Here is a 27359-nt window from a genome sequence, read left to right as displayed (position 1 = left end):
GGTAGCGGAAATGACGGTGGATGATGAGCTGTACATGGAGATTGGTGGGGTGGTAGGTGAGGACCAGTGGGGTTCTGTCCTGGTGGCGGTTGAAGGGGGCGGGGTTCAAGGGCGGAGGAGCGGGAAGTGGAAGAGATGCGGTGGAGGGCATCGTCGACCACGTCGGGGGGGAAATTGCGGTCCTTGAAGAAGGAGGCAATCTGGGTTGTGCGTTTTTGGAACTGGTCCTCCTGGGAGCAGATGCGGCGGAGTCGAAGGAATTGGGAGAATGGGATGGCGTTTTTACAGGGGGCAGGATGGGAGGACGTGTAGTCCAGGTAGCTGTGGGAGTCGGTCGGTTTGTAGTAGATGTCCGTGTTGATTCGGTCGCCTGAGATAGAAATAGAAAGGTCGAGGAAGGAGAGGGAGGAATCTGAGACTGTCCAGGTGAATTTGAGGTCGGGGTGGAAGGTGTTGGTGAAGTGGATGAACTGTTCAACTTCCTCGTGGGAGCACGAGGCGGCGCCGATACAGTCATCGATGTAGCGGAGGAAAAGGTGGGGGGTGGGGCCAGTGTAGTTGCGGAAGATGGATTGTTCCACATATCCTACGAAGAGGCAGGCATAGCTGGGGCCCATGCGAGTGCCCATGGCTACTCCTTTCATTTGGAGGAAGTGGGAGGATTGGAAAGAGAAGTTGTTCAGGGTGAGGACCAGTTCAGTCGGTCGAAGGAGGGTGTCAGTGGAAGGGTACTGGTCGGTACGGCGGGAAAGAAAGAAGCGGAGGGCTTTGAGTCCTTCGTGATGGGGGATGGAGGTGTACAGGGACTGGATGTCCATGGTGAAAATAAGGCGTTGGGGACCGGGGAAGCGAAAATCATGGAGCAGGTGGAGGGCATGGGTGGTATCCCGAACGTAGGTGGGGAGTTCTTGGACTAAGGGGGACAGGACGGTGTCAAGGTACGCAGAGATGAGTTCGGTGGGGCAGGAGCAGGCGGAGACAATGGGTCAGCCGGGGCAGTCAGGTTTGTGGATTTTGGGCAGGAGGTAGAAACGGGCGGTGCGGGGTTGTGGGACTATGAGGTTGGAGGCGGTGGATGGGAGATCCCCCAAGGTGATGAGGTTATGGACGGTCTGGGAGATGATGGCTTGGTGGTGGGAGGTGGGGTCATGGTCAAGGGGGCAGTAGGAGGAGGTATCTGCGAGCTGGCGTTTGGCCTCAGCGGTGTAGAGGTCGGTGCGCCAAACTACTACACTTTCAGTGAGATGGTCAGGTATACTAGCATTGACATGGTATGGTCACTTTTCACAAATTCTCTGATGCGAAGTGGCTATTGTTAGTGGGCAAGCACGTATAACCATCCCTGGATGGATTAGAGTAGATGACTGGCATTGACATAATGGGCTAAAGGGCCTGTTTTCCTGCTGTTCAAAACTCTACGGATCTAATTGCCCTTCACCTTGCTACACCATTTCAGAGGGCAATTACATCCGGAATCTCTTGCACCCTGTTTATCGTGGCCTCATGTGAACATATCCAAATTAGTGCTCGAAGCATATATCAGTTAACAGAACTGATTAAACATGAGCAAAAGAGTAGGCCATTCAGCCTCTTATGTCCATTCCACCATTTAATTAAATTGTGCCCTACCTGTCAGCTACCTCCATTTCCCCACCTTTTCTCTGCAGCCTTCATTACATTTAGCCAACGCTAATCTCCTTAATTTCAATTTAGAATCCTTTCTTGAATGGCTGGCCAAAACAACTCTTCAAGGAAAAGTGTTTCAAATTTGCACCAACCTTTGAAAAGATTTGCCCAGACAGCACCCCACCCAAAGTAGTTTAATGGATAGCACTGCTGCCTTACAGTGCCAGGGACCTGGGTTTGACTCCAGCCTTGGGCGTCTTAATGGAGTTTGCACATTCTCCCTGTGTCCTCCAGGTGCTCCGGTTTCCTCCGACAGTCCAAAGATGTGCAGGTTAGGTGAATTGGCCATGCTAAATTGCCCATAATGTGGGTTAGGTTCATTCGTCAGGGTTGAATGTAGAGTAGTAGGGCAGGGAAATGGGTCTGGGTGGGATACTCTTCAGAGGCTGGGTGTGGACTTGTTGGACCAAATAGCCCATTTCCATACTGTAGGGATCCCTCACTCCGGTTTTATGTTTCTGTGCCCTGAAGGAGATTATAGAGATTTAGGGAAGATGGTGGTGTTATGGTAAACCAACCGGAGATGCAGATTAATGCTCTGTGAACCATGGGTTCAAATCCCACCAGTGGAATTTAAATTGAGCTTATAATTCTGAAATTTAAAGTTAACCCCAGTAATCATGACGAAAATCTGTGATTGTTGTAAAAACTCATCGGAGTTACTGAATGGACAGAGCAAACCTACCATCCTTACTTGCTACTGCCTGCATGTGACTCCAGAACCGCAGCAACCTTCAGAAAATTACTGTTGGCTAGGTGTTGTGAAGGCTGCTGAGAACAAGGTGGGGAAATGGAGTTGGGACACAGGTCAGCCACAATTTGAGTAAACAGTGGATTGGCATAAGGAGCTGAATGGTCTACTCGTGTTCCCATGTTCAATTGGTTCTGAATAATTGGTACATGCTTGAAACACTAATTTGGATCTGTGGTCACTGCCTATTTCAATTTGCCCTCCCACTCCCTCTTCGACAAGTCCACCCTCAGCCTTCTCCATTACGGCATTGAAGAAAACAACACCTCATCTTCTGCCTGGGCAGTTTACAGTCCAGAGGACTTAACATTGAGTTCTTGAATTTCAAATCACTTTCCCACCTATCCCCCGGCCTCCCTTTCCAGCCCTGCCTCCTCCTTTCCATTCCACTTACCAACCCTTCCTTTCAGCTACCAACCAAATTCATTCCTCCCATCGACCAACCAAGTCGTACCCATTGGCTGTGCTCACCTGTCACTACCTCACTGTTCTGCTACTCTCCCCACATCTCCACCCCCACACACTCCCCCACCCCTTATCTAAAGCTCTACTACCCCTACATCCCATCCTAAAGAAGGGTTAATACCAGAAACATCAACTTCTCCACCTCCTGATGCTGCCTGGCTTGCTGTGCTCTTCCAGCTTCCTGCTGGCCTCTTTTGGATTCCAGTATCTGCAGTCGTTTTGTTTCTAACTCTGTTCAGACGAGGCCACAATAAACAGGGTGCAAGAGATTCCGGACTCATTTCACCTTTCCGAGGAGAGAGTAACAGGATTGCAGATAATCGGTGGATACTCACTGAAACTGTCAGCTAGCAGGTTAGAATTCTTTTACTCATTTGTGGCGTCAATTTCAATTTGCCTGTATAATGTGATTTCAGTAATGATGAGTCGCTGTTTGCGTTGATGCTAGCACTCCTCGGCTTTGACATGTAAACTGCACAGGGCTGTGAAGGGTCTTATCATTTAACCCCATTAATGTAATGGCTCATGAATAATCCTGACCATCACATTCATCCCTTGGTCACACCTCACTTCTTTCCTGCATCCCTGTTTGGCTCATTACTGTGTATTCAGTTTCCTTTTTAAGCATCTTGGCATTGCCTCCTCTCCAATATCATTTGATTGTCTGCGCATAAATTTTACGTGGAGTGCATTTGAAATGACTTAATTCGAAAGAAGTCTTCGAGATTGTGAAAAGGTTTGACAGAGGAGATGTAGAGAAGATCTTGCCACTTGTGAGCAAGATCAGAATGGCTAAATCTAAGACTAATCAATCCTACAAGGAATTTCGAAGAAACCTTTTCGTCTAGAGGCTGGTGAGAAAGTAAAATTGTGTAAAGGTGATGGCCTGATGGTATTATCGCTGGACTGTTAACCCAGACACCCAGGTAATGCTCTGGGGATCCACATTTGAGTCCTCCTGCAGCTTTGGTAGAATTTGAATTCAATAAAAATCTGGAATTAATGACCACAAATCCATTATCGATTGTTGGAAAAAACCTGTCTGATTCACTAATGTCCTTTAGGGAAGGAAACTGCCATCTTTACCTGGTCTGGCCTACATGTGACTCCAGACCCACAGCGATGTGGATGACTCTTAACCGCCCTCTGCGATGGGCAATAAATACTGGCCTCAACGACGGGATGAATGTTTAAATAAATGTTGTTTAGGACAAATAGCTAGGATTCACTTAAGACTATGGCTTAAAGGAAATGGGTGATGGATGGATATGGTGAAGACAAGCAGGGACTTTAAAGGCTTTTTTTATTCATTGTGGGATCTGGGCGCCACTTATGACCCGTCCATAGCTCCCTTTGAAAAGGTGGTAGTGAGCTGCCTTCTTGAACCACTGCAGTCCATCTGTTGTGGGTTGCCATTCCCAGATTTCGACCCAGCGACAGTGAAGGAACAGTGATATATTTCGAAGTCACGATGGCTTGGAGGGGACCTTCAAGGTGGTAGTGTTCCCAAGTATCTGCTGAATGGCCTCATAACTGCTGGGTGGTTTGAATTAAGGCATGTGGCTGAACGTGGTCAACCACGTTCAACTGCAACAATCTAAGCAAAGGTATGAAGGTAATACACTGACTCCTCAACTCACAAGGATCAGAAGCACCAGCTGATAGGACCTCCACACTCTCAAACAACATCGGTTCCAACCAGGGAGAAAGTGTGGGAGTTTTATTTTTAAAAAAGATCAAGCCAATGGTACTTACGATTTCTGTGGTGCAGACTTTGTTGGAGGTTTTCCTTGAACATCACAGCGCTCTGAAAAGAAGCAGACATTTGGAGTTTCACATCTTTGTTATTTTTACACACAATCTTTCTACAGCTGTTGGCATTCCCATTGAAATTCAACTATTAACATGCCACAACACATAATACTTGATCATCAGGAAATTATTCTTCCATCTTCTAAGTGTCGGCACCATGTAATTAACATTCCAATATTAAGTTTAATTACAGACAGAGCATTAAATTGCCTTTAAAGACAAGAGTAAAAGGTGACCTACTTTGTCCATTGTACCCAGAGGTTAGATGCTGAGAGTCCTACAAATAAAGAACACAGGGCACATCAGAGCTCATTTCCTAACCACACAATGCCAGCAAAGGAGGTAAGAATTTAATCATTTCGTTTTTACATGTAATGATTGCAAAAATTAATGACTGAGAATACAAAAGCAATTAAGCAGAACACAATGGCACTGTGTTGCACTGTTTGTGTCAGATAATTACCTGGTTGAATTAGAACTAAACATACAATTCTAACAGAACGATTGGCATGACAGAATACTGCTGATGAAAGAATATCGCACATTATGTCATCTCAACAATATCTCTTTGAAAAAATTAATGCAGTGCCTGTTTCACTAAAGAGCAGGCATCGCACATATTATGCACAGGATTTCCATAGTCCTTTTCATTCTGATAAATGAAAGTCTCATTTATCCTAAGTCTACTTAAAAGTATCAGTGACAAAAACACATTCAAATTATGCCTCACAGTATTGCATTGATTGCTCTGATAACCTATCTTTCAACACTAGGACTTCGGATAGGTCTCTCCATTTCTTCAACCGATGATTCCATCCCAGCCTCTCCTCCACTTTGCCACCCTGATCCATAAGGCCAAGCCCATTTCATTTCCCTCAGTTCTGATCGCATTCTTTTCTCTCCATCCCAACAAAAGATCTCTCCTTCTCCACACTATCCATGCCACCAAGTTCCATATTCCATGGTTCATATTCCACCATGGTCACTACCTCCAGCATGATTCTGGCAGTGAATACATTGTCCCTTCCCTTTCCTGTCAATGCGTTGAAAAGACCATTCCCTTCACAAAACCCTCACCCACTCCTTAAACCCTCCCCACACCCACTCCACTTCCCACGGCAACTTTCCATGCAAGGCCAGGAGATGCGACACCAACCCTTCAACCTCCTCTCTCCTCACTGTCTAAAGCCATAAATCCTCCTCTAAGTGAAACAGCAATTTACATGTAATTCTATCAATTCAGTCCACTGTGTTCCCTGCTCACAACATGATCTGCCCGACACAATGGGAAGACCAAATGCAGAGTGGGTGAACACTTTGTGGAATGTTCCTATTCAGTCCACAAACATGACCCTGAGCATCCGATGGCCTGTCATTTGAATTCCCCACCTGGCTCTCACACTGAGCTCTCTGCTCCCTGTCCTTCACTTCCTGCAGTGATCCAACTACACTTCAAATCAGCTCAAGAAGCAGCACCTTCTCTTTTGATTAACCATTATAAGAATCCTGCACTCAACAGTGGATTCAACAATTTCAAACCATAGTCTCCTGATCTATTTCTCTTCCCTTTTCTCTGGAGGAACTGCCTTTACTCTTGTCTTTCTCTTGATCTTTGTTTTCCTACGCACGGAATGGAGGGATGTGGACCAAAGGCAGGCAGAAGGGATTAGTTTAATTTGGCGTCATGTTCAGCACAACATCATTGACCAAAGCGCCCGTTCCTGTGCTTTACTGATCTCTGTTCAATGCTTGCAAATGGCATCTGTCCATCATTCTATTGTTCACCCTTCCTTTGGACACATTCTTTCTTTACTTTTCTTCTTACCAATCTTTATAATCAATTCTTTCTATCATTTAACATCTCGATTCAACCTTCTCTTTTCCTTCCTTTTCTACCAATCTCCCTTTCCCTCACTCTAAACCTATGACATTTCTAACTTGGAACTCTGCTGATAAATCACATCTGTGCAACATAACGCCACTTCTCCCTCTGCAGATGCCACCTGATCTGCTGAGCAATTTCAAGCACGTTCCGGTTTTATTTCAGATTGCCAGCATCCACAGTGTTTTGATGCAGTTGCAGTACTGTCTTAATTAAGTGGCTGAACTCTCAGACTGATCCCATGCCAGTACTAATTCGGGCACGTGTTAGTTTTGACCTGGTGGGTTTGTTGTCTGATAATTCCTGGCCTGTCAAATGCTGCAGACACTGTTCCAGCCAGTAAACCAGTAACAGAAACTTGCACACATCTGAATCTCTGTACAGAGTTGTTCCAGAAATAAAAGAGATAAATCCATGTAACTGTGCTAATTAGCCTGTGACATTGGTTAGTTAAACTCAATCAATGGCAGTAGCTTTCAGTATAAACAAGCTAAAACATGATGAATCTCAGTGAGTATGCAGTACCTTAAAAATCTAATTTTACAATACATAAACAATGATTTGTTCATATGACACCGTATCAAATCTCAGGGGCATTTCAGCTATGAGATGTCAGCTGTGGCTCAGCAATTGCTGTTCTCATCTCAGGGTGACTTCGGGATTAATAGCTCAAATTCTGATACCCCAAATGCAATACTGAGGGAGTGCTGCCCGGTTGGAGGTGCGGTCTTTCAGATGCAACATTAACACAAGGCCCTATGTGTCCTAACAAGTGATGAGAAATGATCCAACGGCAATATTTCAAAAAGAAAGGTGAGTTTATCCCTTTGACCTGGACAATGCTTAACCTGCAAACAAAACCAGTGAAAGCATATCTGTCTTTTGGTTACCTGATCTCTAGAAGATCCAAAGATCAAATATATGATCTACGATGAGCATTGGAGCTAAACCAAGTCCCAGCACGGAATTCCCTCATTCTGGAATTCTTCAGGCTTTCACTTTTGGCTGCGAGGCAGATGTACATCAGTGACTGGTCAGGGACTTTGTCCCGGGGGGTGAACGATCTTTACCCTGGACCCAGGAGCCAAAATCTGATCAAGTCCCTCCTTGGCCCATACCCTGTCTGTACTGCATTTCACTGAAACCCATTAGTCTATTGCTCACAGATTGATAGAGGAAATGAACAGAGGGGGGAAAGTTACCCCTATTCACCTCTAGTGATTCTGTACTTAAAATTTGTCACTCTCAATCCTGGTATTTCATAACTAAGAGATCGTCCATTTTGAATGGTGATGTGTGACGGACATTGGCTAGGAGGGACACAGGGAAGAGTTCTCTGCTTCATTTTGGATTGTGCCATGAAATCCTCAATACCCACCATCACAAAGCCTTGGTTAGACCACATCTGGAGAATGTAGATGCCCAACCACAGGAAGGACTTTTTGGCCTTGGAGGTAGCAAGGCATAGGTTTAACAAAATTAAACCTTGACTTCAAAAGGCTCAAATAAAAGAGAAATTTGAAAAAAAACACTATGCTTACACTTGCTGGAATTTAGAAATTTAGTGGTGGTTTAATAGAAGCATTAAGGGAACAAAAAGGACAGACAGAGTTAAAATAATGCTCTCACCGTAAAACACAATAGTAAGAAAAGATGAAGTGGGTGAAGGTCAAATGGAAAACTGGTGCTGTAGGTGGAACTGTTAGGGTGCCTGATATACAACACTTATTCCACTTTCTATTTAATCACGGAAAAGAATGGTGAGAAACTGAAACCCCATTCTTGGTGGTTTTGGCTATGACCAAATCACAGACTTCGGCTCATGCCTTGGGATCCAGGTCTCCAAAAATTGACCCCAATGTGGCAAATGTAACCAAATGTAACACAGAAAGAGTGAACAAATCTAAATTACATCGCTGTTATTGAGAGTCCTATCTCCATAACCTTCTTTTGGGATAACTGCCAGAGATGGTAGGAAAGGAAACTCACATGGAGCATAAATACTGGCCTGGGGCAGTTGGGCTGAATGGCCTGTTTATTTATTGCAAATTTTATGTGATTAAATGAATTCCTTTGGTGCACCTTAATAGGTACTCATAAAAACTACAAACGATTCCAAACAACGATGCAAGCACAGATGCGTCGAGGTCCACAGCACAGAAAAGAGGCCCTTCAGCCAATCAAGTCCACTGAACCAAGTACCTTACTATTCTCATCCCATTTTCCAGTGCTCTGGTCAGAATCATCAGGTTTTAGGTAAAACCTCTTTTTTGTACCATACTGAAAAGGTACATTTTTAAGTGTCAAACCAAAATCATAGGGCGTTCATTTTAAATACTTCTCAGTCCTGGTAAAATGCCCCGCCTCAATGGTAGGTTCCTACCTTGCTTGGAATTGGGAACTTGGTTGGTTCAGCCTTGGAAGGCGTGTGTATGGCTGTTAGAGGAGGAGGCCAGGAATGTGTCATCTCCTGCAACGTCAGAAAGAAAAAGACAATTTCACAATCAACCTGTGAACCATTTCATCACGTGCCAACCACATATTGTTGCAACCGTTATGACAGTATCCAGTAAACATCGTACCGCTCAAAGCACCCCTCATGGTATGAACGTAATGACGTAAATTGCAAAGCATAAACCAAACCTTACCGTTATGTTTTTGTTATTTGCAGTGTGTTCATTTTGTATTCACAGGCCATGGGTGATGAGTTATTCCTCCTTACAGTGCTAACTCCCATACTTCAAAAGTATAGCAATTTAAAAAAAAGGATTTAACTAAAAGCTATATCCCATTTCTTCTAAATGCGTTGATGATATGGGACACTAAGCTGTCACAGGCATTTTGCATAAATGAGATACTCTCTAGTCAATGCTCCATTAGATGTGTGGGCGAGAACCACACAGTCCTCTGCTGTGTGTAGCTGCAGGCTAATGATATACAGTCTCCAGAATCCAAAATCACTTTGTTCTTAAAAGACAGTTTCTACTGAGCTCTGTCACAGCCTTTGTTTAGTGTTATTAAACATGTTTCCGACTATTCGATCAACGCATCTAACACCCAAGAAAGCCTGGCTTTAAAGGCACAGTATTTCTGTGCTAAACTCTGCATTGCTAAGACTGAACGATTTGGCAGGTAGTGTGCAGACTCCCTAATGGTGATTGCCAACCTAATGGCTTCAGTCTTGCATCGACTCCAACTGTGCAAAGATAAATAAAGAGCTGATGCTGATCTTAGACTAGCTAAATTTCTCTCAGCACTTCCCATTTTTTTCCTGCGCTTTTAGATTGAAAAGCCCAGCAGTACACAAGACAAGTCAACACACATTCTGGGCAGTGCAGTGTTAAATCATTGGAATGGCATGATACGTAGGTGGGGTATGTGGTCATTCACTTTCTCGATTCCAGCACAGCTCTGTGTTAAAACCGATCAGCCATCTAACAAGTGCCAATCTAAACTCAGCTGAAGATGAATACACATTAAGACTCCACCTAAGCACATCATCCAGGTTGATTATTCCATGCAGTTCTAAGGAAGAATTGCTTTGTTAGGGGTTCTGTGTTTTAAATGGGAGAAAATTGTGGTTTGTTTTCTGGCAGCTGCTATAGATTCATCAGAACAATGTGAAGCAGGGCAAAGTAATGTTCTGGCCGATCATAGCATTTAGCTTGAGAGTGAGAAACGTGGGTCAGAAGCAATTGTGCTAAATGAGGGCAATTATAAAGGAGAGAGAGCAGAGTTTGGTGGAGCGGACTGGGAAAGATGTTTATCAGAAAAAGTAGTTCATGAACAATAGCTGATGATTCAGAAAGTAGTTCATTACTCACTAAAAGAATATCCCAGTGAGGAAGAAGGTTCCAGGACAGGGATAAGTGAATGATGTTTAGCCAAGTTAGTATCTTACTTATCCAGTCCACTTACTTATCTATGCTACTTAACTATGTGATCTGCAAGACAAAGCTTTTCACTGTGCCTCAGTACACGTGACAATAAATTCAATTCTTTCATTCATCAAATTAAAAGAAGAAACATACAATGTGGCAAATATCAGAGGTAAACTAGAAGATTGGGAGAGTTTTAAATGCCAACAAAACTTAAAAAAAAAAGGACATCATTAAACTACGGGGAAAAATAGCAAGCAATATATTAGACAGCAAGAGTTTAATAAAATATATCAAGAGGAAGAAAGAGAGAGAGGACAGAGTGAACATGGACGCCTTAGAAAATAAGGAATAACAATGGAGAACTTAGATAGGAAGCTTTTGTGACTTATGGATGAAGATGACAGAGGAGTTGAATAAATACTCTGTATCTCTCTTCAAGGTAACTAATAGCATTGCAAAAGTACCAAATAAACAATTAAAAGATAGTGCGGATATAATCACATCAGAGAAAGTTACCATGGAAACTAATGGAGTGAAAGGCCAATAAGTCACCCAGGCCTGATGGATTGTACCCTAGGGTATACAAAGAAGCAACTACAACGATAATGGATATGTTGGTCATAATCTTTCAAGAATCTTTAGATTCTGCAAAAGTCCCAGAGGATTTGGAAACTGCAATTGTAAAGCCTCTATTCAAAAAGTATATTAGAATTCTTTGAGACAGTAACAAGTAGAATAGATAAAGGAGAAGCAGTAGTTGTAATATATGTGGACTTCCAAAAGATAATTGATAAAGTACAGCACATAAGTCTACTTAATAAGATAAGAGCCAATGGCATTGGCTGTAGATTGTCATTGGGATCATTGCTGCAGGCCACAATTATTTACAGTAAATATTAATGGGTTGATGAGGGAGGTGACTCTACTATAGCCAAGTTTGTGGATGTCAGAAAAATAAATGGAAAGGCAAGTGGTGAGAATGAAACACAGAATCTGCAGAGGGATGTAGACAGGTTAAGCAAGGAGGAAAACTTTTGGCAGAATGAACTTAATTTGGGAAAATGTGAGATTATGCAGGAATAAAACATGAGCTGAATTTTATTTAAATGAGGAAAGACTGTAGAAAGCTACTTGAGAGTCTTCATCCATAAGTCACAAAAGCTTCCTATCTAAGTTCAATAGACAATAAGGAAGGCAAATGGAATGCTTCCCTTAATTTCAAAGAGAATTGTCATAAAAACAAGGAAGAGAGTCTAGATTAGAGTGGTACTGGAAAAGCACAGCAGGTCAGGCAGCATCTGAGGAGCAGAAAAATAGATGTTTTGGGCAAAAGACCTTCATCAGGAAATGTCAATTTTCCTGCTCCACGGATGCTGCCTAACCTGCTGTGCTTTTCCAGCACCACTCTAACCTAGACTGTGATATCCAGCATCTGCAGTCCTCACTTTCGCCTAGTTGAAAAAACAAGGAAGTCTAACTCAAACAATATAGGCACTAGATGACTATACCGAGAATACTTTTGGTCCTCTATCTAAAAGTTGATATCTTGGCATTAGAGGCAGTTCAGAGATGGTTCACTAGTTTTATCTCAGACATAGAAGGATTTTCTTATGAGGGCAATTTGATTAGGTTGGGCCTGTACACATTGGAATTTAGAAGAATGAGAGAAGGTCTTATTGAAAACATAAGTTTCTTATGGGGCTTGACTGGGTAGATTGCTCTGGGCCATCTGTTGCTGTTGGGGAAATGTTTCTGAATATAAAAAGTTGTTTTGTTCATTCACAAAATAGGATGGGATTGACAATGAGCAATTTATTTCCTGTGATACATTTAGGGATATCCTGCAGGTTTGATGAGAACAACATAAATTAAAGTTCTTCCACTTCCTGGAAATAGCTAAAGACTGACTTAGGTTTTCTAGCTTTTCATTCTCGTGACTGACTGAAAAATCCCAGAATCCAGGGACACTCTTCCACCGGGCGACTATCTACTGTCACTGTTGAAAGCCAGCCATGTTACTATTTGCAGTCCTGGAAATTCACTGACCAGGGCCAGCAAAATCATGGGAGAATCTCAGTCATTGTATAAGATCATAAGGACCATGGAGTAACTTCATGATGGTTCCATGGAACTGCACATCACAGAGTCTAAATACCACAGTGAGGGTGGAGTTAGAACGCACTAGAAGGCACACAATACAAGAATAGTCAGTCTGCAAATTGTAAAGTAGGTGTGGAAAATAGCCAAGTCAAATATGTATCATTGTCTAAATTTCAGTAGCTTTGTTGTCATTTTCTGTTCATGCCAAAAAATTTCCTTATGGGCTAAAGTCTACAAAAAACACACAGCCTTTAATTCATTATTGTTTTATTCAAAGATATCGAAACCAGGCTGAACTCAATGCTGCTTAGAGATTGGTGACATAAATCATTTTGGGTCTGCAAGAGGGTTAAATCAAGGGCGTTGAATTGAAGGAAAGCAGGATTGGTTAGAAAAAACATTCAGCTGTAAGGAAACAATGATGGTAACCAAAGAGAGTGACCATCCCAATCCATTTCACACTATTCCAGACAAGTCTGTCTGAGAAAATGGTCACTGCACCGTATTTCACTGAACATTATGCCAGGCCTTCAAAATATACAACTCAATCTCCCAGCCCTACTTTATAATATTTATAAGCTACACCACAGTGAATAAGCTTGAAAACAGACAATTACTATGACAGATCTGACAGTTTCTTTGAATGTGGCAAAAGGCTAAGTTTTTTTGGTCTGAAGTCACAATACATCTGACCCTCAATATGTGATATCAGTCACTTGAAATGGCAAAGGCTAATTTATTAATATTGTAAAGTACTTCCCATAATTAGGCATTGTAGTTTATATCTGCTCAGGAACAAATATTGTGTACACGCAGAGATACACTTTGCACATGCAAACTTTTCTACATTATTATAATCTTGGACTAAACCATCAAGTTATATAATGAAACAAAGCCATAAATTGCTGGAAAAGCTGAGCAGGTCTGGCAATCAGAGTTAACATTTAGGGTCCGGTAACCCTTCCTCAGAACTCCAAGGAAGGGCTACTTGACCCGAAACGTTAACTCTGATTTCTCTCCAGAGATGCTGCCAGACTCTTTGAGCTTTTCCAGCAACTTCTGTTTTTGTCTCTGATTTACAGCATGCACAATTCTTTCAGTTTTTCTTTAGTAAGTTATATAATGATATGGTTACCAGTAGTTTTTTCTTTATTTAAAGTACACAAAGTTTGATATCTCCGATCTTTATAAAGAGAAGAAAGCCACAAGATTCCGTAGTTTTGAACAAACCAAATAAAAATTGCTATAGAATATGTAAAGAGAGAAAAATATATAAATATATATGCACACATATGCACACAATTAAGACTCTAACATTCAGAATTAACATAAGGTAAAGGGCTTAACAAATAAACTGTGATCAAAAATCCCACAGCACATCAAATAGCTGATTTGATAAAGCCCATTGAGTTATCATCAATGTCACCCTCCTCCATTCCACCCTCCACCCCCCCACTCCCATTGCCCACATGTTAATTATACTCTGGGTCATTACATCACATTACAGCTTTGCCTCCTTTATAAAGGATTCCATTGTTCACTCTCAAAGATCTCATTTCAGAACTCCATCAAAATCTGCTCCATCGCAGACAGCCTCATAAAAGCTCACATTCTGGTAGTTCAATCACTTCTCCTGAGACTGCATTCCATTAAATTCTCAATTCTGCATGAGCTCAGACAAAATGCAATCTCTTCCACAGATAGTTAGCTTCACTAAGCTGCCACAGCCCCTGGATTTCTTTGAACTCCAGCGTTTTTCAGTTGTACCAAGCAAATCCTACATGAGGGCTTCCTCTACTCCCATGTACTTTTGCAGTATCGAGACACCGTTAGTTGATTTGATCTCTCTCCACAATTTTGCCACCTTCTCAGCTCATCAGGATTATCCTTAAACTCTGACTGCCTACAGCCTGTGAATAACAGCAGGTCTGGAACTTCTTCTCCTTCTGCTGACAATCACCCAGTCATGTGGCTCACTTTTTCCCACTGTCATTGATCCTGTGGTTAGGTTTTCACACCACCATCTGAAAAACATCTCCTAATATGTTTGCCATAGCCACCAAAATACTTGCAAAATTGTGGAGAGAGATCAAATCAACTAACGGTGTCTCGATACTGCAAAAGTACATGGGAGTGGAGGAAGCCCTCATGTAGGATTTGCTTGGTACAACTGAAAAACGCTAGAGTTCAAAGAAATCCAGGGGCTGTGGCAGCTTAGTGAAGCTAACTATCTGTGGAAGAGATTGCATTTTGTCTGGGCTAAGCATTTGCCGCCTATCCTACTCTACACATGTATTATGGCATGTAAGAAATGCTAGGCACTGGAATTTGAAAACACATACCCCAGACAGCCCAGAAAAGCATTGATTCTTAACACTACTCTAAGGTAAACCTTAACTTTACGCAATGGTACACAACCATAGCAAGTCAGCAGTGTATTTGGCATATCCATCTATTGAGATCTGTTGAGTACGACAGCAATAAAAGTGGAGAGACGTAAGAAATAGATTCTTGGCTCATTATCATATGGTAGGTATGGTTTCACAAAGTCAGGATTTACCCCACTTTGCATCGCACGGGAACACAATCTGTCCACGCAAAGGCAGACATGACATGCATGCCAAAGAACCCTCTCCATCTTTGCATTTAGTGTAGGGCGTGGGTATACCCGTGATCCAGATAATGGATCAATATCAAAAAGAATTGAAAACAAAAAGAAATTGCAGAGTATTATGATGAATCTCCTCCTCGTCCAACTCCACAAGTTCAACGGAGCATGGATCAGGTCAGACTTTAGCAGTAAAATGGTAAATTTAATAGGAAAATAAGAAAAACTGTTTTCCTCTGCCTGACCATTTTCTATTTGGCACAGCAGATATTAAATAATTTCAAAAGAACCCAGATGATGAAATGGTTTGTCCTTTCTCCTCTGAGGGCAGGAAGAAATAACAAGCCATTTATTTACAGTAGTTTATCGAGGGTCAAACACAAGGGAGCAGAGGTTTTCCAAGGACCACCCAGTGGGGCTACGATTACGTGCTTACTCTTAAATGGCCTCAATCAGCTTTCAGCCTAATTGTTTTACACTGGAAGAGGGATGTTTACAGGTTTGGACACAAGTCAGCATTTGGGTATTTTGACATGAATAAAACGTGCATCGAGCGGGAGACATCATTATTGTTTGCATCATCCCACGATAGTCCGTAATAATAGTCATGTGCTTTTGTGTAAGTCTGCAATTCTTCTGGTCAACAATTACATGCAGTTATACAGCACCGTAAAAATAACAAACTATCCTAAGGGACGTTGCAGAAAGCCACAGAGAATTAAGGTCGATGACCAAGCGTTGGAAAGGAGGTAGATGTTAAGGAGCACCTTCAAGGAGTAAGCAGTGATAGAGAGAGACAAAGTGGGTTAAAGAGAGAATTCAAGAGCTTGAGTCTTTGGCTGCTGAAGGCACAGCCACCAATCATGGCACAACAGAAATCAAGGATTCACATATATACCAAAATCACAGATTGCTGCACACTATCCACAAGGGAAAAATTAGTTTTAAAACAGCCAGCACTATTGAGAAATAAATCTATTGGGTGTAGTGAAGCTCCATTCTGAAATTCCTTGAAAGTGGAGTCATAGATAGATAGGATAGTGAAGAAGGTGTTTGGTAGAGTCACTCCCAACGAGTCATGGAGATGTACAGCATGGAAGCAGACCCTTCGGTCCAACTCGTTCATGCTGACCAGATATCCTCAATTAACTTAGTCCCATTTGCCAGCACCCAGCCCATATCCCTCTAAACTCTTCCTATTCATATACCCATCCAGATGCCTTTTAAGTGTTGTAATTGTACCAGCCTCCATCACTTCCTCTGGCAGCTCATTCCATACACGCACCACCCTCTGCGTGAAAAGCTGCCTCTTAGGCCCCTTTTAAATATTTTCCCTCTCACCCTAAACCTATGCCCTCTAGTTCTGGGCTCCCCCATCCCTGGAAAAAGACCTTGTCTATTTACCCTATCCATACTCCTCATGACTCTATAAACCTCTATAAGATCACCCCTCAGTCTCTGACACTCCAGGGAAAACAGCCTCAGCCTATTTAGCTCATCCTACAGCTCAAATCCTCCAACCCTGGCAACATCCTTGTAAATCTTTTCTGAATCATTTCAAGTTTCACAACATCCTTTCTATAGGAGGGAGACCAGAATTGCACATAATATTCCAAATGTGGTCTCACCAATGTCCTGTTTGGCACATATGACCTCCCAACTATGCTTGCCTTCATTGGTCAGTGCATTGAGTACAAGTGTTGGGAGGTCATGTTGCGGCTGTACAGGACATTGGTTAGGCCACTTTTAAAATACTGCATTCAATTCTGATCTCCCTGCTGCTGAAAAGTTGTTGTTAACCTGGAAAGGTTTAGAAAAGATTTACAAGGATGTTGCCGGGGTTGGAGAGTTTGAGCTATAGGGAGAAGCTGAACAGGCTGGGGCTGTTTTCTTTGGAGCATTGGAGGCTGAGGAATGACCTTATAGAGAATTATAAAATCATGAGGGACATGGATAGGATAAATAGACAAGATCTTTTTTCCCAGGGTAGGTGAGTCCAAAGCATAAATTTAAGGTGAGAGGGGAAAGATTTAAAAGGGATCTGGGGAACAACTTTTTCACACAGAGGTTGGTGTGTGTATAGAATAAGCTGCCAGAGAAAGTGGTGGAGGCTGGTGCAATTGCAACATTTAAAAGGCATCTGGATAGGTATATGAATAGGAAGGGTTTGGAGGGATATGGGTCAACTGCTGGCAAATGAGACTTGATCAGTTTAGGATATCTGGTCAGCACAGACAAGTTGGACTGAAGGATCTAATATAATGAGATTAGATTCCCTACAGTATGGAAACAGGCCATTTGACCCCAACAACCCCCCCGAATAGCAACCCACCCAGACCCATTCCCTGACCCTATATTTACCACAGACTAACACACTTAACACTATGGGCAATTTACTTGGCCTGCACATCTTTGGATTGTGGGAGGAAATCCACACAGACACAGGGCGAATATACAAACTCAACACAGACAGTTATCCAAGGCAGGAATCGAATGCAGGTCCTGAGCAGTGTGAGGCAGCAATGCTAACCACTGAGCCACTGACCAGCTTCCATGCTGTATAACTCTGGTGACTCTATATACAAGTCAGATCATTCAACTGTCTCATTCAGCAGTTTTACTGCCCTTTCCTTTTGATGACTGAGAGGGAAGAGTAAGCCAGGATGGAAATTAATGCTGAGAAGGATAAGATTGAGACATTGCTAGATGAGAAACCAATGCAGCTGCACACTCACCAGGGTGAAGGGAGACAGTGAGAATCTCCTCCTAACCAAAAGCCCTGACCTATCAGTCCAATATCCATTACCGTCTCGAGAATTGTTTGCCATCTCGGCCAAAGCCACTACTCAGTTACTGTGGCAACTCTCATGGGCCAGGATTTCCTGTGGCAATCCTACACTCACCCTGTTAAAGCCATCCCCAATGTATAATATGACCATAAGATTTAGGAGCAAGAATAGGCCAATCCCTCCATTGGTCTGCTCTACTGTTCCATGAGATCATGGCTGGCCTGATCATCCTCGACACCACTTCCCTGCCTTTTCCCCATGATACTCGATTCCCTGCTGATTAAAAACCCGTATACCTCAGCCTTGAATATACTTAACGAGCCAGTCTCAGCAGCCCTCTGTGGTAAAGAAATCCCCAGCTTCACAACTCAATAGAAGAAATTTCTCATTATCTCTGTCTTAAATGTGTGACCCTTTATTTGGCGATTTTGGCCACTGGTCCCAACTCTTGCACAAGGAGAAAGAAACCTTTCCCACATTTACCCTCTGAATTGTCCCCAGGGCTGCTGCAGTGCAATATGTTTTACGATTAGCCAGCTTCCAACTGAATTTCCAATTGCAGGGTTTGAGGGCTTCGCACAGTACATCAGCTCACTTCACCCCAATACAACTGATTCTAATAATAAGGGTGAAATCCACAGGTGGTTGGTGACTGCACTTTACACACTGTGCTGGTTATCAATCTGGAGAAAGTGAGTACTGCAGATGCTGGAGATTAGAGTTGAGAGCATGGTGCTGGAAAGCACAGCAGGTCAGGCAGCATCCGAGAAGCAGGAGAATCGACGCGTCGGACATAAGCCCTTCATCATTCCTGAAACATTGATTCTCCTGTTCCTTGGATGCTGCCTGACTGGCTGTGCTTTTCCAACACCACACTCTCGACTCTGGTTATCAATGTGAAAAGGTTTCCTTTCCCTCAGTGCAAACCATTTGCTTTCTTTCGCAAACGCCCTAAACTATATTTCAGTGTAGTACTGAGGGGGGGTGCTGCACTGTTGGATGTGCCAACTTCCAGATCAGCCTCAAACCCATCTGCCCTCTCAAGTGGTTATCAATGATCCCTTGCCACGATTTAGAAGATGAACAGTGGAAATTGCCCAAAGGCATGGTTGATCTTTTTCCCTTCGTCACTACTCCCGAAGTAGGTTATCTGGCCATCATTGGTTGGTTTTCGTGAGAGCTTGCTGCATTTCCTAAAGGATTACAAGTTAGGAGATTACATTTTACATTTTGGGTGGTACAGTGGCTCACTGGTTAGCACTGCTGCCTCACCGTGCCAGAGACCCGGGTTAGATCCCATCCTCGGGCGACTGTCTGTGTGGAGTTTGCACATTCTCCCAGTGTCTGCGTGGGTTTCCTCCGGGTCCTCCGGGTCCTCCGGTTTCCTCCCACATTCCAAAGATGTGCAGGTTAGTTGGATTGCCTATAGTGTCCAAGGATGTGTAGGCTGGATACAAGGGCAATGTGGATGAACTGTGGGAAGTGCAGGGAGAGGGTAGGGAGTTGGGTCTGGGAGGGATACTCTTTGGAGGGTCAGCATGGACCCGCTGTGTCAAATGGCTTACTTCTACACTGTAGGGATCCTGCAATTTTGAGTGTTGGGTTGGCTATAAACAGCTTTGAGATGTTTGGAGGTTATGAAAGATATTACTGTATATAAATGTAATTCTAACCTTTATCTTACTGAGTTATTGGGGATAATTTATGACTCGATCATGCAAATCACACCTGAACAAATGAAAATGATGTGAATTTTCCTATAACTGAAAAATAGTAAATCATGTCTTTGCATAACCAAAACTACACTGTGATTAGGAATAACAAATTAGTTATGCTAATTACTCCTGATTTAAAATGCAAATTGAATTTATTGCAAAATAGATTCTTGCTCTTCGAACATCTGCATGAGTTGATTTCATTAATGTAAAAAAAATTGGTAGTTTGCTGTTCAAACTATTTAACCTAACCCGGGAGGAGAGTTGGTTCTCACTTAATAAAAACTAGCTGAGGTTTGCTGGGGTTGATCCCAACTGTCCTGTTCAGTTGTAATGTACCTGTTAAGACCACTTTAGGGTAGCCTTGAAAACTAGGTGGACTAAATCACCGCACACTCCAGTTAATTAAAATCTTGTGACTGTTGGTGTTTCTCACACTGGTCTGCATGACCACAAACATCTTGAAACCTTTGCTGCTTGTGAAATTACTTTACACTCTTGAGTACTATTAATAAAAGGTGTGCACTTACAAAGGGCTTTTCATGATCACCAGACTTCCTAAAGCACTTTACATTCAGTGCAGTCGCTGTCATATTGTAAGCATAGAATCCCTACAGCATGGTAACAGGCCATTAGGCCCATACCGGCCCTCTGAAAAACATCCCACCCAGACTCATTCCCCTACCCTATTATTTTACATTTACCCCTGAATAACACACCGACCTACACCTGCCTGAACACGATGGGCAATTTAGCATGGCCAATTCAACTAACCTGCACATCTTTGGACTGTGGGAGGAAACCCAGAGGGAACCCATGCAGACACGGGGAGAATGTGCACACTCCACACAGACAGTCGCCTTAGTCTAAAATCTAACCATTGAGCCACCATGCCACCCTATGAGGCAAAGCACACACTAGTTTACACCTTAACAAACAATGTGATAATGACCAGATAATTCTTTTAAAAAGATGATTCAGGGATAAATATAGACAAGAATACTGTGGTTAACTCCTCTATTCTTCTTTATTTGTGCTCATTTTTTACATTTACCCAAGCAGGTAGAAGGGCAACTTTGCATTTTATCCAAAAGCATCACCTCCAACAACACACAGTGCTCCATCAGTACTGCCATGGAATGGCAATTATGATTGCTGTGCTCAAAGAATCTTGTGATTCAGAAGCAAATGTGCTGTCAACACAGGTAAATAAACCCCCTGTCATTTTGGAAAGATGGTCAGGACAAGACACTACTTCCAAACTTGTTTCTAAATAAAGGGAAAGTCAAAATATTAACTGTTTATCACCCCGCAGATGCTGCCAGACCTATTGAGTTTTCCCATCCATTTCTGCTTTTATTGCAGTGCAGAAGACCAGAGCGCATATCTCAAAATAAACAGTTGATTGTGTGGTGCTGGAAAAGCACAGCAGGTCAGGCAGCATCCGAGGAGCAGGAGAATTGATGTTTTGGGCAAAAGCCCTTTATCAGATTCCTGATGAAAGGCTTTTGCCCGAAACGTTGATTCTCCTGCTCCTCGGATGCTGTCTGACCTACTGCGCTTTTCCAGCACGACACTCTCGACTCTAATCTCCAGCATCTGCGGTCTTCACTTTCACCCTCTCAAAATAAGCAATCACCCTTAAAAGCAGTGATGAGGAGGAATTGCTTCTCAATGGGCTGTGAATCTGTGCAATTATTTGCTGTAGAGGGCTGTCGAGGCTGGGTCATTAATCATATTCAAGGCCGAGATAGACAAATTTTTAATCGGTTAAGGGGCGGAATCAAGGGTCATGGAGGCAAGGCAAGAAAGTGGAGTTCAGGATTATCAGGTCAGTCACAATCTCACTGAATGGTGGAGCAGACTCAATGGGCTGAATGGCCTACATCTCTGACTTCGCCTTGTGGAAACCATTTGAAATGACATATCTTTTTGCAAGGTCTAATTTCACTGCTGGGTCACTTCCCATACTCCTTGATCTTCATTCAGAGTCATCGAGTCCTGCAGCATGGAGACAGGCCCTTTGGCCCAAACTGGTCCATGCCGACCAAAATGTCCGTCCACGCTAACCCCATTTCCCCACACTTAGCCCATATCCTTCTAAACCTTTCCTATCCATATAGTTGTCCAAATGCCTTTTAAATGTTAACGTACCCGCCTCTACCACTTCTGCTGGCAGCTCATTCCATATGTGCACCCCCCTCTGAGTAAAACAGTTGCCGCTCAGGTTCCCTTCTATTCTTTCCCTTCCAACCTTAAACTGACGCCCTCTAGTCCTTGACTCCCCAACCCTAGGAAAAGATTGAGTGCATTCACCCTATCCATGCCTCTCATGATCTTATACACCTCTATAAGATTCACCCTTAGTCTCCAACGCTCGAAAGAACAAAGTCCTAGCTTTTCCAACCTCTCACTATAACTCAAGCCGTTGAGTCTTGGCAACATCCTTGTAAATTTCCTCTGCACTCCTTCCAGTTTAATAACGTCCTTCCTATAGCAAGGTAACCTGAATTTTTTTCTATTGTCTCAACCATTCTGAGTAGCTGAGGGACCTTGCAGTGTGTAGATTGGCTGCCAGGTATTTTTAGCATAATTGCAATCATTATGTTTCAAAAGTAATTCGTCATGGAGTACCTGGGTATGGCCTGAGGAAGTGGTCAGGAATTTTTGTTTTGTAATTACTTATTCATGGAATATGGATTTTGTTGGCTTTCCCTGGCATTCCTATGATGAAGAGCAATATTTCAGATTGATATGCTCCTGGAGGTTCCTTAGTACGTCAGAAGCTGGGGGAAGAATAACATGGACAGAGAAGAAAATAGAACCAAAGAACCATAAACATGATACAGCAAGAAGAGAGCCATTTGGCCCATTTTGTCCATGCTGGTCTAAAGACACCCCGATGCTCTTTCTAATCCCATCTTCCTACACACAACCCATACCACTACAGCTTATACCACTTCAGATGCAAATTGAAGTGCCTCCAGCACCAACACAGCGATTTTCCAGACACCCTCCACCCTCTGTGCAAAAAAGCTTTTCCTCACATCCCCTCTAATCCTTCTGCTACTTGGTTAGAATCAGTGACCTCTGGTTTTTTAACTCTCTGCCAAATGAATCAGGTCTACTTTATCTCTACCCCGCACTATTTTATATACCTCAATTAGGTCACCTCTCAGCACTCAGTTCCAAGGAACCCAATCTCTCCTCAGCTATATTTCTCTAGCCCTGGCAACATTCTCGTAAATCTTCTTTGCACTCTCTCCAGAGCAATGATGTTCCTTCCTGTAATGTGGTGACCAGAATTGCATACAACAATCCAGGTGTGGTCTTACACATATTCATCATTATACCTATATGTCTGCCTACAAAGAATGCATTCCATATGCCTTCTTTATGACCTTATTTACCTGTACTGCTACCTTTAGGGACCTGTGTACTTTCATTTCATCTACTTTTCTTTTAGTATATTTCGATTTATTGTATTTTGTTTTACTGTTTGACCTCCCTAAAGGCATTACATCACACTTACCAGAATTGAACTCCATCTGCCTCTTTCCTGCCCACTCCACCAATCCATCTATATCATTTTGGAGCTTACAGCTTTCCTCTACTCTTTCCACTATACAGCCAACTTTTGTGTCATCTGCAAATGTGCCCCCACCGACCCCCGACATTCAGGTCCCAATTGTTAATATATCAAATAAAGAGCAGGGGTCCCACTCCTGAGCCCTGCAGAGCATCACTGGAAACAGCATTCCATTCACAACAGCAGCGATGAACCAGTACACTTTGTCTCCTGTTATGAAGCCTACCTTAGATTCAAATGCATCAAAATGCTGAGTACTGCTGGATAAAGCTACTCCCATAAAAGCAAAACAAAGAAACATGCAGACACACCGCACCTGTTTCAATTCAATGTAATATGTGGCAGGCATTCACTGGTCAATTTTTCAACACAACGGACCGAACCAATCAGATTCAACTTATTTGCTGTAAATTTGAAACAAAGCTTGGTTGGTAACTGTCGAGAGTGTGTTGCCGGAAAAGCACAGCAAGTCAGGTAGCATTCAAGGAGCAGGAGAATCGACATTTTGGGCATAAGGCCCTTCATCAGGAATCCCGCTTCGATTCCCCTGCTCCTTACATGCAACCTGACCTGCTGTGCTTTTCCAGCACCACACTCTTGACTCTGATCTCCAGCATCTGTGGGGCTCACTTTCTCCTCCTTTGTAGGTAACTGTCAGTCATCATTCACTGGTGCACTGTCCTTGACAATGCTGCTACCAATCAAAGCTCACTTGCCAACCAATCAGCACTCTCTTCTGATGCAGAATCAATGCTGGGTCTTTCCCTTTGAATTAGTTTTCTTGCAAAGTATTCTGTTGAGTGCCAGACAAAAAAGCATCTACAAATTGTATTGATTCCAGCAATAACAAAGACTTTGTCCTGTTTAAGTAGAGTTGTCGTATGCAATGACCCTACATTGACCTGGAGTGACAACGTGATGTGCTGGCACAACAGACATATGACAAGGGAGCCCACGACCATTTTGCTGCTCTGTTTGCATGCAAATGAGCACAGTATGGTTTTGAGGTCAACCAGGCTTAACTGTTCTCCATCAGAGTGTAGAAGATGCTTCAAGAAAGATTTTCATTCGTATAGCAACTTTCACAACTCAAGACACCCCAATGCATTTCACAGTCAATTAAATACTTTGAAGTGTAGACATTGTTGTGATGCGGAGAAATCCAGCAGGCAACACATACAATGCAAGCTCCTGTCGAGAGTGGCATGACACAGACCAGCTAATCGATTTCAGACATTCGAGCTTCCTCACTGTGGGATATTTTAGATCCACCCAAAGGGTGGTTTAATATCACATTCAAAAGTGATAGCTTCCATAGGATTTCCATGAGAATGTCAGCCGGGATGAGAAGGTCACTTCTCCAGAATGGAACTCCGATTCACAACCCAACACAGAGGCCAAGCCATAGTTCACACCTAAAGACGTTCCTTTTATTGCTGATGTAGGCTCAGTATTTCACTGCATGCATATCACCATAAAACAGTATGGTCCTGCTAGGGCACCTTATTTCACTGCTGAAATAAGGTGCCCGAGCACAGTCTTAATATTCATCTAAGGAAATAACACCCAGTGTGATTGGACAATAACTACAAGGCAGCAATGTAAAGGATTTTCTTGAGAAAAGAAATTCAAATTGAGGGTGAATTATGTAGCATTTTACTTGGTGCTATTAACTGGTTTTAAAATCAGTGTTTGTTCTTCAAGTATGACTTGGGAGACATAGGAAGTAATCGGCCATTTGGCCCATCAAGACTCTCCTGCCATTCACTGAGACCATGACTGATTTGATACTCCTCAAATCCACTTTTCTGACTTTCCCCTAGAAGCCTGCATTCCACTTCTGACTGAAAATACATCTCTTTCAGCCTTGAATATACTAAACATCCCAGCCTTGACTGCCTTTTATAGTAGAGAATTCCACTAACTCAAGCCATTTAGCTCTGCTATTCAATAAGATCATGGCTGCTCTGATCTGTCCTCAACTCCACAATAACTGCCAATTAGCGACACCATCTGACTCACTTAATCATCAAGAATCTCTCTATTTGGTCTGCTATTACACACAGGGCCAGGGACCCGGGTTCAATTCCACCCTTGGGTGACAGTGTAGAGTTTGCACATTCTCTCCGTGTCTCTGGTTTCCTCCCAAAGTTTTACAGGTTAGGTGGATTGGCCATGCTAAATTGCCCATAGTGTCCAGGGATGTATAAATTAGGTATGTTAGCCATGGGAAATGTAGGGTGACAGAGAAAGAGTAGGGGGATGGCTCTGGATGGGATGCTCTTTAGAGAGTCAGTGTGGACTTGCGAGGCTGAATGGCCTGTTTCCACACTGTAGGCATTCTGTAATCACTAACATCTCCATTAGTAGCTATTCATTCTCCCAGGCTGATTGTGATCCATTCCTTTGTCTTGATTTGGAGGAGCTGGTGTTGGATTGGGGTGGATCAAGTCAGAAATCACACGACAACCAGGCTTTGGTCCAACAGGTTTATTTGAAATCACAAGTTGTTAGACTGGTGCTCCAGCCTGTTGAACTATAACCTGGTTTGGTGCGACTTCTGATACCTTTGTCTGTCTAACTGTTCTCTCTCTTTTTTTGCCTCTATCTCCACCTTTCATTTACTCCTAACCTCACCTCCCCATCCCCCTCCATCTTCTGTATGAAAACAATTTTTTCCTAGCTACCATCAGTTCTGAAGAAGGACCTGAAATGTTAACTCTAATTTCTCTCCACGGATGCTGCCAGACCTGTTGAGCGTTTTCAGCAATTTCTGCTTATGTTTCTGATTTTTCAGTTCTTCCAGTTTTTTTTCTTTAAGAATGCATTTCCACTTAAAAAAGAAAATAATGATCCTGCCTTCACTACTCTCTGTGGCAAAGAGTTCCTTAGACTTTCAACCCTCCAGTGGAAAACGATATCCCCTCATCTCTGTCTTAAACAGGTCAGCACAACATGGGGAGCTGAAGGGCCTGCACTGTGCTGTAATGTTCTATGTTCTAAATGGATTACTTCCCACGTCCCATTGCTTAATACTCTGCCTCAAGTTGAAAAGCCCCGGTTTCACCCAAGATACCACTAATTTGGTGGCTGCTGGAGGTCAGGCAATGCATGCCTTGAAGCGAATATCTAGCCAAGAATTAGTGATGTTAAAACCTTGCTGCCCCCTTCCCCACAGCCCAGTCACACCAATCCACACCGCCTTCCTGCGACAAACTTGGCAAATACTCACCTCGTCAGTACAGGTGCCGTTGCCCAGCAGCCCAGGAAGATTCAAACAGGCAAGCCATGGGACTCAGGGGCCCGTCACCCTCCCACATCATTTCTGAACTGTTTTGTTCAAAATCTGGCAACAAGCCTCAGTCTGCATATCTTCCTAGTTTCAGTTTGGCCTGTTTCCAGTGGGCCGTAAAAAAAAACCCTATGCTACATTAAGCAGTAACAGGGTGGGGGAGGTGTTAGGGAAGGGGAGGTGGGGCTAGGGTACCAGATAGAAATCAGGCAACCTGAATATATATCAAAAAAAGAAATTAGCACTGTTTCCTTGTTGCAAAGGTATGGGATATGTGACTCAAATCTAAGTAGTTGTCTGTGGACTTCAAACACCAACAGCTGGAGTGGTTAACACATCTGTAGCTTTCAAAGTGTTTTTTTTAAAAAAAAAATCGCTCTTTAGCTCAGAGTTGTCACGACAAGAACATGCTGTTCATTGCTTGAAAAAACAATCTGCTTTCCTCAGTGATGTCCTTGTGTTTTCACTAGCTGGCTCCTCTGAGTCTGCACTAGCACAGGACTGGCTCTCTCAGAGCCGGAAGCTTTATAACGAGTATGAAATTCCAGTCGATTCCAGTCAGGAATTTCTGAGGTACCCAAGCAGCATGGGTTACACCGAAAAAAAAATCAACCCAGTACTAGTGAAGGCTAATGCATACAACTGTGACATGTACATGTACAAGCCTGAAGTATCTCCCTTCTAATGCTCATTTTAACAGAAAATAAAACACAGCCACACATTAACACAATATTTAAGCTACAGAAATATTGCATATATATTTATAGACATCTCCACACAGGATTCATT

The 27359-nt window shown here is 42.9% G+C and overlaps 1 protein-coding gene across 5 annotated transcripts in view; it reads right to left on the bottom strand.

The window, feature by feature from the left end:
- aff2 (ALF transcription elongation factor 2) overlaps positions 1 to 27359 on the bottom strand; it is a 540071-nt gene that overhangs the window by 198772 nt on the left and 313940 nt on the right. For all 5 annotated transcript variants that reach the window (XM_087991859.1, XM_043705171.2, XM_087991860.1 and 2 more), the window contains exons 5-7: positions 8980 to 9066; positions 4955 to 4991; positions 4658 to 4709 (exon numbers count right to left, since the gene is read on the bottom strand). In XM_087991859.1, the coding sequence (XP_087847985.1) occupies positions 4658 to 4709; positions 4955 to 4991; positions 8980 to 9066 (176 nt within the window). The remainder of the gene's footprint in view (positions 1 to 4657; positions 4710 to 4954; positions 4992 to 8979; positions 9067 to 27359) is intronic.

The sequence above is a fragment of the Chiloscyllium plagiosum genome, unplaced genomic scaffold (assembly GCF_037043375.1).
Source record: "Chiloscyllium plagiosum isolate Xiang-an unplaced genomic scaffold, Cpla_swu_hap1 HiC_scaffold_11, whole genome shotgun sequence".
Classification (NCBI taxonomy): Eukaryota; Metazoa; Chordata; class Chondrichthyes; order Orectolobiformes; family Hemiscylliidae; genus Chiloscyllium; species Chiloscyllium plagiosum.
This window is presented reverse-complemented; position numbering and strand designations above follow the sequence as displayed.